Source organism: Cherax quadricarinatus, chromosome 39 (assembly GCF_038502225.1).
Source record: "Cherax quadricarinatus isolate ZL_2023a chromosome 39, ASM3850222v1, whole genome shotgun sequence".
In the NCBI taxonomy this organism is placed as follows: domain Eukaryota; kingdom Metazoa; phylum Arthropoda; class Malacostraca; order Decapoda; family Parastacidae; genus Cherax; species Cherax quadricarinatus.
Genome location: NC_091330.1, coordinates 917,501 through 930,000, shown reverse-complemented (window position 1 = coordinate 930,000; position 12,500 = coordinate 917,501). Strand labels below are relative to the sequence as shown.

The 12,500-nt window shown below is 38.6% G+C and overlaps 1 protein-coding gene across 4 annotated transcripts in view; it reads right to left on the bottom strand.

Moving 5' to 3' along the window:
• LOC128696262 (splicing factor U2AF 50 kDa subunit) overlaps nt 1-12,500 on the bottom strand; it is a 50,622-nt gene that overhangs the window by 1,367 nt on the left and 36,755 nt on the right. For all 4 annotated transcript variants that reach the window (XM_053787404.2, XM_070092251.1, XM_053787403.2 and 1 more), the window contains 2 exons: nt 243-365; nt 1-131 (listed from right to left, as the gene is read on the bottom strand). The exon at nt 1-131 is cut by the window's left edge and continues 49 nt beyond it. In XM_053787404.2, the coding sequence (XP_053643379.1) occupies nt 1-131; nt 243-365 (254 nt within the window). The remainder of the gene's footprint in view (nt 132-242; nt 366-12,500) is intronic.

The following is a 12,500-nucleotide window of genomic DNA, read 5'->3' as shown; positions in this document are numbered from 1 at the left end:
AGCTGTAATCCAGGAACCTGGATCTGCACTGGGGCTTGAGCCATGGCATTAGCATTCTTGGCTCCCACACTAGCACGTTGCACCACTAACTTCTTGTCTCCTAGCTGCATTCCATTCAGTCCATGTATGGCCTAGTAAAGCATTAAGAAATTATATAATTTAACTTACATAGCTTACAATGAAGTACAAAGGTATACTACAAAATAGTACTTGTAAAACAGTTTATTCAAGAAACCACATACCTGATCAGTGAGGCTGACATCTACATATTCACAGAAGGCATAGCCCTTGGACAGTCCAGTAGCAGAATCTTTGACCAAGTTAAATGCTCGAAGCTGACCAAAGGACATAAGCAGCTCTTTAACCTGAAATGATTACATCCACAATGGCTCAGATGAAGTACAAAATATATTAAAATCAAAAAGCATAATACTTTCAGATGTTACAATGTATTACTACACCTTATCCAGAAGTGCTCCTCTTTAAAGCGCAACGACAAAACACAAAATACAAATTCTCATTCAATACCCTCACTAATCACACACAGGAAACATGTCAACAAGAGAAGTAAATGGGAATAAGCTAGAACCACTAGATGACTCCATACAAACTCATATATAAAATAAAATCATGCATTTATCAAAAAGGCAGACCTACAAAATCAAATTCACAATTACATATTATAACAGACCTAAATGACTTCTTCATAGTAACTTGGTAATTTATTTTTTCCCTTATATGAGAAACAGTAGAGGAACAAATCAAGTGACTACAGTAAATTCTGAACAAACTCAACCCCATTAAATGCAAGTTGAAACAAATTAAAAAAATAGCATTTCTGCTAACTCAGTTAATTAAAACAACTACTACAGGTCATCAAAGAAAGAGAATTGCTTTGCCTTCTCTATTTATTGCCTCTTGTCATTACAAATAATGATAGCGAACAACTACATCTAACAAGCTCAAAAGCACCAACCAGCACTATTGAAACATTAGACAGACAATTTAACTTTTTTATATGACGACTCAAGGAGTCAGGAAGTGAAGCAATAATCACACAACACATCTAATGCCATATTCACATCTACAAAGGAATGTCCTAACACCAAAATTTTTCCCATGCCCTTCAAATACCTATATCACAAGCCCACATGAGACAAGAGGTACACTACATCTTGGCCTCACTAGCCCCTCTTCAGCAAACTATACCTTGATACAGTATATACATTTTTTCAAAGTAAAATTCAGATTTTTTATTTTTATTTCGCACAAAAGTTAGCTTAGCAACCTATCTAACCTTACTACAATTAACAAAGTACTAAACATAAAATTTAGCTTATTCATATCCATCCTAGTTTAGGTCAGCCCAAATTTAATTATTAAATATCACAGTATATCCAGCTAGGATATGAAGCCTCATAACAAAATAGAAATGAAAGGATGACATTTAGAGTGTGCAAATTGCATTTTTAGTCAGAATTGGCAAACTTTATTTATAAAGCACAACAAGCTGTGTATATTTTTATTTTGTTATAACTCGGCTAACTTCTAACTAAATTTAGGCTGATCTTAGATAGGTTGTGTAGGATTAATCTATGCTATATGAATGTTAACATGGTTATGTTAAGTTGCCAAGTTAATTTTTGGTACAAAACAGAAGGTACTCTTCTTACCTTTAATTTTTTTCCTCCATGTAGGTTTCTTTATTTATCTGAAAGAATTGCATACAAAAAAATCACATCCTAAAATGCAAACTGCACCTACCTTAGTTTAGCACCAATTTCACTTTTAAACTTGCTTGGCCCTAATGCTCTCAACATTAAACCGTGATGTGCAAGGAAACTTTGCCCTTACAAAACTTACCTATCCATTACAGGAACCTTGACCCTAAAAAAATTGGTGCGCCAACATACGGCCAAAAGATTTAAACTTGCCTTGGTCAGGACGGTTCATTATCATATGCATAGTGAGGCAGGCTTTATCATGGGCAGTACAAATGGGCCGCTTAGGGCAATCAACCACGAACCCTTCGCTAGGGGAAACAAATGGGGGAAGAAAGCAAAAAGACAGGATGAGTATAATTGAATTCCAAATGGATGGCTATACACTTCTTAATCAGTTATGAAGAATGTTATTTGTTTTCCCCTCTCGAAACTGAGGCCCACGAGTATTTCCCTGTAAAATTCTGAAAGAGATCCCTGAAAGAAAACCCTGGAAAAGTTCTGAAAAAGAACTCTGAAAGGCAACTCTGGAAAAGGACAACACAATTGCATAATTTGTCCACAAACAAAATTTCAAATGGCTTTAAAAGGACTTATTTAACTGGGCTTTCTTGTGTAAATTTTGTTCAGATGGGCTTTTTCACTAAATCTCACAAATTTCTTTGATATATATAACTAATGTATAGGCAATTAAAAAACAGGATAAAAAAGCCAATAATGAAATGTTTAAAGCATTCAAAACTGAGCTTTAGAACAAAAACAGAGCCTTATCGCTGCTGTGACAGTAATACGATATGTGATGTCAACTTAAGACATAGCTCCGATGCATCCACTTCCTTTAAGATGATAATTGGCATGAAGACGCTGCCCGCTGCATCTAACCTGTCATTACCTGTGAGAGCCTGCAAGAGATGTGCCAGTACACACCCATCCTCACTTCATGTGAACCAACCTGACCCTCAAATTTTATCCAAATCTGTAGCTCAAATACCGAGTTACCGTATTCTCACCAAATGAAAATATTCCTAGTCAGGGCTCGAAAGCAAATACCACCTGCCATCAAGAGGCAAACAGTTAAAAGAACTGGTTTGTGTTCAACCTAATACTATACACTGGATACAATACACAAAACCCGCACATCTAATTTAGATCTAATTTAGATCATTAGCTCGTCACACAGAAGTGTGAAGGGAAGAGAACCAGAATATATACTGTGGCGGGGTTGCAGGGATGGGAGTAGTATAATGAAACGAGAGAAGGTAATAGTGTTAGTCGTAGTGGTGGCAGCAGAAGAAAAAGTAGTGCAACAGCAGTAGAGGTGGCAATAAGTTAGTAGTGGTAGTGAAACAGGGGCTAGAGATTTAGAAGAGAGAGAGCAATACAAGTAATAGTCGAGGTAGTCTAAGAACAAAAAAAGAGAAGAGAAACACACGGGTAGGACCATATACCAGTGGGACAAAACCCCATGGGACAGAACCCACTTGGGGAGAAGATATAGGACAGGAGAAGAGGTAAGGAGAGATCATAAAAATCAGGTCAAGGCATGAGTGTTCTGAAGTTTGGAGCATTTTGACAATGTAATGAGAAAGGAAGGTATTTACAGACACAAAATCAGGACTAAGACTGATATTAGGAAAGTTGTATATAAGGGATGCTTCAACAAGATGGTATCTGTGAAGGCTAGAAGGGTAGACAGTTTTGGCAGAGGACCAAGTAATAGGATGACAGTAATCTCAAACATGACTCAAAAGAGCATTATTGGTATCAGTAAAATTAACACTTCTTTTGTGTTCTTCGTCTGTTAAAAAGAGGGTGGCCAGTTTCTCCAAAGTATTGGAGAGGACAAAAGGAGCAGAAAATGGAGTAGACTCCTGAAGCATTGGTGGCAGGAGGGCAGCTATGCACTAGATTAATACAAAAAAATAAATTCGAAGTCTAAGGAATGGAGGGGGGAAGGTGTTAAGATTTGGGAGAATGGAAACATAAGGCAAAGAACAAGATATTTCACAGGATTAAAGATTTTTCAAGAGAAGAACGTCCATTTAACACAAGAGTACAAAGAGTTTATGAAATCGGAAGAGTAGACAAGGTGAAAGAATGAATTACAAAGGGTGGAAATTTCCAAATCAAGAAACAGAATCACAGACAAAGGGCACAAAGAAAGAGAAACAAGAACACTTTTCTTGACAAAGAATAAAAAGTCACAATACCATGACTGGAAGAATACACAATCCACATAGGAGAATGAAACTACGTCATCATAGTTTCATTCTCCTACATGTAGATTATGTGTTTATTTTCTTGACAGAGGGGCACATAAGAAAAGTAGTGAATGTATATGCTCCCTCTGCAAGATAGGTTTATTTCTCTTTTCCGTGCCCTTCATATCTGTGACCCCTCATTTTCTAGATTCAGATATTTCCACCCTTTGACTTCCCTTTCGCTTTCATAAACGTTCTACTCACATGCTAAACAGACTTTCTTCTCTTCCAAATTGCCTTCCCTATATTTCCAGTTTGCCAAATCTTCCCTTTGCACTTCTGTGTGACTAGTTAACCCCTTTGACTGTTTTGGTCGTATATATACGTCTTACGAGCCAGCGTTTCAGACGTATATATACTCAATACAGTGGACCCCCAGTTAATGATATTTTTTCATTCCAGAAATATGTTCAGGTGCCAGTACTGACCGAATTTGTTTCCATAAGGAATATTGTGAAGTAGATTAGTCCATTTCAGACCCCCAAACATACACGTACAAACGCACTTACATAAATACACTTACATAATTGGTCGCATTGGGAGGTGATCGTTAAGCGGGGGTCCACTGTAATTCTAGCAGCATCAAATCAAGCAGGAGAAAGCTGGTAGGCCCACATGTGAGAGAATGGGTCTGTGCAGTCAGTGTGCACCACATAAAAAAAAATCCTGCAGCAGGCAGTGCATGAGAAAAAAAAAAAAAAAAAAAGACTTTTTTTGGATTAAAACGCCGACTTTGAGGTGTATTTTCGTATAGTATTTATCGTTGTATTCTCGTTTGCATGGTCTCGCGTAATAAAATGGAAAACATATTGCAGAAATAGAGATGATTTTGATTAGTTTCACGGTGAAAATGACCTTGAAATTGAGCTCAAAGTATCGGAAATGTTCGATTTTTACCAATGTTCAAGAGTAAGCAAATCACACCACACATCCAATACACTTCAACTGGGGAGTCTAATACTCTTTCATTAGTGCACTGATATTATTTATACCATTTTTACAATAATGCAGTAGTTTGCATAACAGTAAATTTTGTATTTTTTGTATGAATAAAAAATCAAAATAGAAAGCAATTGTAATATAAGAGGGGCCTAGAGACATGACTTATAAACAAACGATATGTTATTTTACAGGTAGTAGGTTGGTAGACAGCAACCACCCAGGGAGGTACTACCGTCCTGCCAAGTGAGTGTAAAACGAAAGCCTGTGATTGTTTTACATGATGGTAGGATTGCTGATGTCTTTTGTCTGTCTCATAAATATGCAAGATTACAGGTATGTCTTGCTACTTCTACTTACACTTAGGTCACACTACACATACATGTACACATTTATTTATACACACTCATCTGAGTTTTCTTTGATTTTATCTTAATAGTTCTTGGTCTTATTAATTTTCCTTTTATATCCATGGGGAAGTGGAATAAGAATCTTTCCTCCGTAAGCCATGCGTGTTGTAAAAGTCAACTAAAATGCCGGGAACAATGGGCTAGTAACCCCTTTTCCTGTAAAGATTACTAAAAAGAATAAGAAGAAGAAAATTGTCAAAGTGGGAAGTCTGAATGTGCGTGGATGTTGTGCAGATGATAAGAAAGAGATGATTGTGGATGTTATGAATGAGAAAAAGCTGGATGTCCTGGCTTTAAGTGAAACAAAGCTGAAGGGGGTGGGAGAGTTTCAATGGAGAGGAATAAATGGGATTAGGTCAGGGGTTTCAAATAGAGTTAGAGCTAAAGAAGGAGTAGCAATAATGTTGAAGGATAAGCTATGGCAGGAAAAGAGGGACTATAAATGTATTAATTCAAGGATTATGTGGAGTAAAATAAAGATTGGATGTGAAAAGTGGGTTATAGTAAGCGTGTATGCACCTGGAGAAGAGCGAAGTGTAGAGGAGAGAGAGAGATTTTGGGAAATGTTGAGTGAATGTGTGGGGAGTTTTGAATCAAGTGTGAGAGTAATGGTGGTTGGGGATTTCAATGCTAAAGTGGGTAAAAATGTTATAGAGGGAGTAGTAGGTAAATTTGGGGTGCTAGGGGTAAATGTAAATGGGGAGCCTTTAATTGAGCTATGTGTAGAAAGAGATTTGGTAATAAGTAATACATATTTTATGAAAAAGAGGATAAATAAATATACAAGGTATGATGTAGTACGTAATGAAAGTAGTTTATTAGATTATGTATTGGTGGATAAAAGGTTGATGGGTAGGCTCCAGGATGTACATGTTTATAGAGGGGCAACTGATATATCGGATCATTATTTAGTTGTAGCTACAGTTAGAGTAAGAGGTAGATGGGAAAAGAGGAAGGTGGCAACAACAAGTAAGAGGGAGGTGAAAGTGTATAAACTAAGGGAGGAGGAAGTTTGGGTGAGATATAAGCGACTATTGGCAGAAAGGTGGGCTAGTGCAAAGATGAGTAGTGGGGGGGGGGGGGTTGAAGAGGGTTGGAATAGTTCTAAAAATGCAGTATTAGAATGTGGGGCAGAAGTTTGTGGTTATAGGAGGGTGGGGGCAGGAGGAAAGAGGAGTGATTGGTGGAATGATGAAGTAAAGGGTGTGATAAAAGAGAAAAAGGTAGCTTATGAGAGGCTTTTACAAAGCAGAAGTGTTATAAAAAGAGCAGAGTATATGGAGAGTAAAAGAAAGGTAAAGAGAGTGGTGAGAGAGTGCAAAAGGAAAGCAGATGATAGAGTGGGAGAGGCACTGTCAAGAAATTTTAATGAAAATAAGAAAAAATTTTGGAGTGAGTTAAACAAGTTAAGAAAGCCTAGGGAAAATATGGATTTGTCAGTTAAAAACAGAGTAGGGGAGTTAGTAGATGGGGAGATGGAGGTATTGGGTAGATGGCGAGAATATTTTGAGGAACTTTTAAATGTTAAGGAAGAAACAGAGGCAGTAATTTCATGCACTGGTCAGGGAGGTATACCATCTTTTAGGAGTGAAGAAGAACAGAATGTAAGTGTGGGGGAGGTACGTGAGGCATTACGTAAAATGAAAGGGGGTAAAGCAGCTGGAACTGATGGGATCATGACAGAAATGTTAAAAGCAGGGGGGGATATAGTGTTGGAGTGGTTGGTACTTTTGTTTAATAAATGTATGAAAGAGGGGAAGGTACCTAGGGATTGGCAGAGAGCATGTATAGTCCCTTTATATAAAGGGAAAGGGGACAAAAGAGACTGTAAAAATTATAGAGGAATAAGCTTACTGAGTATACCAGGAAAAGTGTACGGTAGGGTTATAATATAATATTATGCAGAAAATTCGGAGTGTGGAAATTAGGAGATGGTGTGGAGTTAATAAAAGTATTAGTCAGAGGGCAGAAGAGGGGTTGTTGAGGTGGTTTGGTCATTTAGAGAGAATGGATCAAAGTAGAATGACATGGAAAGCATATAAATCTATAGGGGAAGGAAGGCGGGGTAGGGGTCGTCCTCGAAAGGGTTGGAGAGAGGGGGTAAAGGAGGTTTTGTGGGCAAGGGGCTTGGACTTCCAGCAAGCGTGCGTGAGCGTGTTAGATAGGAGTGAATGGAGACGAATGGTACTTGGGACCTGACGATCTGTTGGAGTGTGAGCAGGGTAATATTTAGTGAAGGGATTCAGGGAAACCGGTTATTTTCATATAGTCGGACTTGAGTCCTGGAAATGGGAAGTACAATGCCTGCACTTTAAAGGAGGGGTTTGGGATATTGGCAGTTTGGAGGGATTATGTTGTGTATCTTTATATGTGTATGCTTCTGGACTGTTGTATTCTGGGCACCTCTGCAAAAACAGTGATAGTGTGCGAGTGTGGTGAAAGTGTTGAATGATGATGAAAGTATTTTCTTTCTTTTTTGGGTCACCCTGCCTCGGTGGGAGATGGCCGACTTGTTGAAAAAAAAAAAAAAAATGTATGAAAGAGGGGAAGGTACCTAGGGATTGGCAGAGAGCATGTACAGTCCCTTTATATAAAAGGAAAGAGGACAAAAGAGATTGTAAAAATTATAGAGGAATAAGTTTACTGAGGAAAAGTGTACGGTAGGGTTATAATTGAAAGAATTAAAGGTAAGACAGAATGTAGGATTGCGGATGAGCAAGGAGGTTTCAGAGTGGGTAGGGGATGTGTAGATCAAGTGTTTACATTGAAGCATATATGTGAACAGTATTTAGATAAAGGTAGGAAAGTTTTTATTGCATTTATGGATTTAGAAAAGGCATATGATAGAGTGGATAGAGGAGCAATGTGGCAGATGTTGCAAGTATATGGAATAGGTGGTAAGTTACTAAATGCTGTAAAGAGTTTTTATGAGGATAGTGAGGCTCAGGTTAGGGTGTGTAGAAGAGAGGGAGACTACTTCCCGGTAAAAGTAGGTCTTAGACAGGGATGTGTAATGTCACCATGGTTGTTTAATATATTTATAGATGGGGTTCTAAAAGAAGTAAATGCTAGGGTGTTCGGGAGAGGGGTGGGATTAAATTATGGGGAATCAAATTCAAAATAGGAATTGACACAGTTACTTTTTGCTGATGATACTGTGCTTATGGGAGATTCTAAAGAAAAATTGCAAAGGTTAGTGGATGAGTTTGGGAATGTGTGTAAAGGTAGAAAATTGAATGTGAACATAGAAAAGAGTAAGGTGATGAGGGTATCAAATGATTTAGATAAAGAAAAATTGGATATCAAATTGGGGAGGAGGAGTATGGAAGAAGTGAATGTTTTCAGATACTACTTGGGAGTTGACGTGTCGGCGGATGGATTTATGAAGGATGAGGTTAATCATAGAATTGATGAGGGAAAAAAGGTGAGTGGTGCGATGAGGTATACGTGGAGCCAAAAAACGTTATCTATGGAGGCAAAGAAGGGAATGTATGAAAGTATAGTAGTACCAACACTCTTATATGGGTGTGAAGCTTGGGTGGTAAATGCAGCAGCGAGGAGACGGTTGGAGGCAGTGGAGATGTCCTGTCTAAGGGCAATGTGTGGTGTAAATATTATGCAGAAAATTCAGAGTGTGGAAATTAGGAAAAGGTGTGGAGTTAATAAAGTATTAGTGAGAGGGCAGAAGAGAGGTTGTTGAGGTGGTTTGGTCATTTAGAGAGAATGGATCAAAGTAAATGACATGGAAAGCATATAAATCTATAGGGGAAGGAAGGCGGGGTAGGGGTCACCCTCGAAAGAGTTGGAGGGGGTAAAGGAGGTTTTGTGGGCAAGGGGCTTGGACTTTCAGCGGGCGTGCGTCAGCATGTTAGATAGGAGTGAATGGAGACGAATGGTACATGGGACCTGACGATCTGTTGGAGTGTGAGCAGGGTAATATTTAGTGAAGGGATTCAGGGAAACCGGTTATTTTCATATAGTCGGACTTGAGTCCTGGAAATGGGAAGTGCAATGCCTGCACTTTAAAGGAGGGGTTTGGGATATTGGCAGTTTGGAGGGATATGTTGTGTATCTTTATACGTATATGCTTCTAAACTGTTGTATTCTGAGCACCTCTGCAAAATCAGTGATAATGTGAGTGTGGTGAAAGTGTTGAATGATGATGAAAGTATTTTCTTCTTGGGGATTTTCTTTCTTTTTTGGGTCACCCTGCCTCGGTGGGAGACGGCCGACTTGTTGAAAAAAAAAAAAAAATTTATTTTAGTGCCAAGAATGTCTACATTGTTTATTCTGGACCCCATTTTGAAATTGGCACCTTTTTCAATTTGCATGATTTATTATTATAATCAAAAAGAAGCGCTAAGCCACAAGGGCTTTTTTAATTTGCATGAAATTGACCAAATTGCCAATTTCTGACCACTTTATTGGGTAGTTCAAATCGGTAAATGGGCAGTTTCTTGTACTCAATTGATAGAAAAAATGGAGTTCTAAAGAAATAGCTATGAGTTTGGTCAATTGGAACAATGGAATTGGCCAAAAACAGGGCTCAAAGTCGGCGAAATCGCCAATGCATATATGTCGCCGAGACAGTTAACTTCGCGGGAGCGTAATTCTTTGAGTTTTCAACCAAATTTCGTACTTTTGGTGTCATTACCATTGGGAAAAGATTCTCTATCATAAGAAAAAAATTTTTTTTTTCCAAAAATTTTACGACATAAAAGACAGTTTCAGAAAGGGGCTTGCGACAGTCAGAGGGTTAATGGTCCAGGTCAGATCGAAACTTTTGACAAAGTTTCAGTCTCCCATGTACAGGTTATCTGTGGATTGTTCCAGTCACGGTATTGTGCATTTTTATTATTTATACAGTGGATAATACTGCTAAAATATTCATGCATCTATGTACAGGTGTACTCACACCAAATAGGATACAAAATAGCAAAGGACAGGTGTAAACAAGCTATACAAAGACTTCTGCAACATATATGAACAAAGTATCAGTGTATTCCAAAGAAAGGCAAGAAATCTAAAAAGAGAATAGTTTAATGAAGAGTGCAGGAAAGCCATGGAAAATTTTAAATTATAATAATGTGTCAACTCAGACTTTCCTGATTAATACAAACCAGAAATGCATACACAAGTGTAAAGGAGAAAAAACTGAGAGGTTCAATGAACAAGAGAGAACCTAATCTTTTATTCAAGGTTATAAAATGCAAACTACATGTGAAGTACAAAATACCATGAAATAAGGGCAACAACAAAATCCCAGACTTGTAGTAGTAAATATTGAAGTATGTTATACATATCTGCCCCATATTAGTTTTCTTATATACTTCATGCAGTCATGTTACATGGCTGCCATATATTCGAATTTTTCTGACTACTTCATCCAATCATGTTGTTAAATTTCAAGGACCCCAGCTGTTCCATTAGTTTGGATTTATATATTTTTTTTATTAGCACACTGGCCGATTCCCACCAAGGCAGGGTGGCCCGAAAAAGAAAAACTTTCACCATCACTGTCTTGCCAGAAGGGTGCTTTACACTACAGTTTTTAAACTGCAACATAACACCCCTCCTTCAGAGTGCAGGCACTGTACTTCCCATCTCCAGGACTCAAGTCCGGCCTGCTGGTTTCCCCGAATCCCTTCATAAATGTTACTTTGCTTACACTCCAACAGCATTATCATATCATATATATAGAATACAGTGGACCCTCGGCTAACGAATGCATCGCATAATGTTAAATCCACCCAACAAAGCGTTTGAGCATAAAAATTTTTTTGGCCTGGCCAACGATAAGAAACTCGCCCAACGTGATTCGTCCGGTACACGTCCACGTGTGGCCTGAACGCACCTCAAATGCCCCGTGTGTGCCAGTCTTTACAAGCCAGCCAGTGTGGTCGCATCTGCGCATACATTCGGTACATTTCATATTATCACAGTGTTTTTAGTGCTTGAAACTGCAAAATAAATCACCATGGGCCCCCAAAAAGCTTTCAGTGCCAACCCTGTGGTAAAAATGTGAGAATTAGTATGGAAATGAAGAAGAGATAATTGCAAAGTACGAAAGTGGAGTGCGCATCTCGGAGCTGGCCAATCAACCATTGGTACTATCTTGGCCAACAAAACTGCAATCAAGGAAGCTTTTCTTGCAAAAGGTGCAAGTTTGTTTTTGAAACAGATCACAAGTACTCGAAGATGTTGAGAGACTTTTATTGGTGTGGATAAACGAAAAACAGATATCAGGAGATAGCATCTCTCAAGTGATCATATGTGAAAAGGCTAGGAAGTTACATGATGATTTCATAAAAAAAATGCCTGCAACTAGTGGTGATGTGAGTGAATTTAAGGCCAGCAAAGGTTGGTTTGAGAGATTTAAGAATCGTAGTGGCATACATAGTGTGATAAGGCATGGTGAGGCTGCCAGTTCAGACCAAAAAGCGGCTGAAAAATATGTGCAGGACTTCAAGGAGTACATAGAGGCTGAAGGATTGAAACCCCAGCAAGTGTTTAATTGTGACAAAACAGGCCTGTTTTGGAAGAAAATGCCAAACAGGACCTACATTACTCAGGAGGAAAAGACACTCCCAGAACATAAGCCTATGAAAGACAGGCTTACTCTTTTGTTATGTGGTAATGCTAGTGGTGATTGCAAAGTGAAGTCTTTATCAGTGTATCACTCTGAAACTCCCAAAGTGTTCAGGAAAAACAATGTCCTCAAGGCTAATTTGTGTGATGTGGAGGGCAAGAAGTAAGGCATGGGTCACTAGGGACTTTTTCTATGACTGATTTCACCATGTGTTTGCCCCCACTGTGAAAAATTACCTCCTGGAAAATAAATTGGACCTTAAGTGCCTCCTGGTATTAGACAGTGCTCCTGGTCATCCTTCAGACTAGGCAGAGCGAATTTCTGGGCACATGAACTATATCAAAGTGAAGTTTTTGCCTCCTAATACCACTCCTCTCCTCCAGCCCATGGACCAGCAGGTCATTTCAAACTTCAAAAAACTCTACACAAAAACTATGTTTCAAAAGTGCTTTGAAGTGACCTCAGACACTCAATTGACCCTAAGAGAGTTTTGGAAAGATCACCTTAGTATCCTCAGTTGTGTAAACCTTATAGGTAAGGCTTGGGAGGGAGTGACAAAGAGGACCTTGAACTCTGCTTG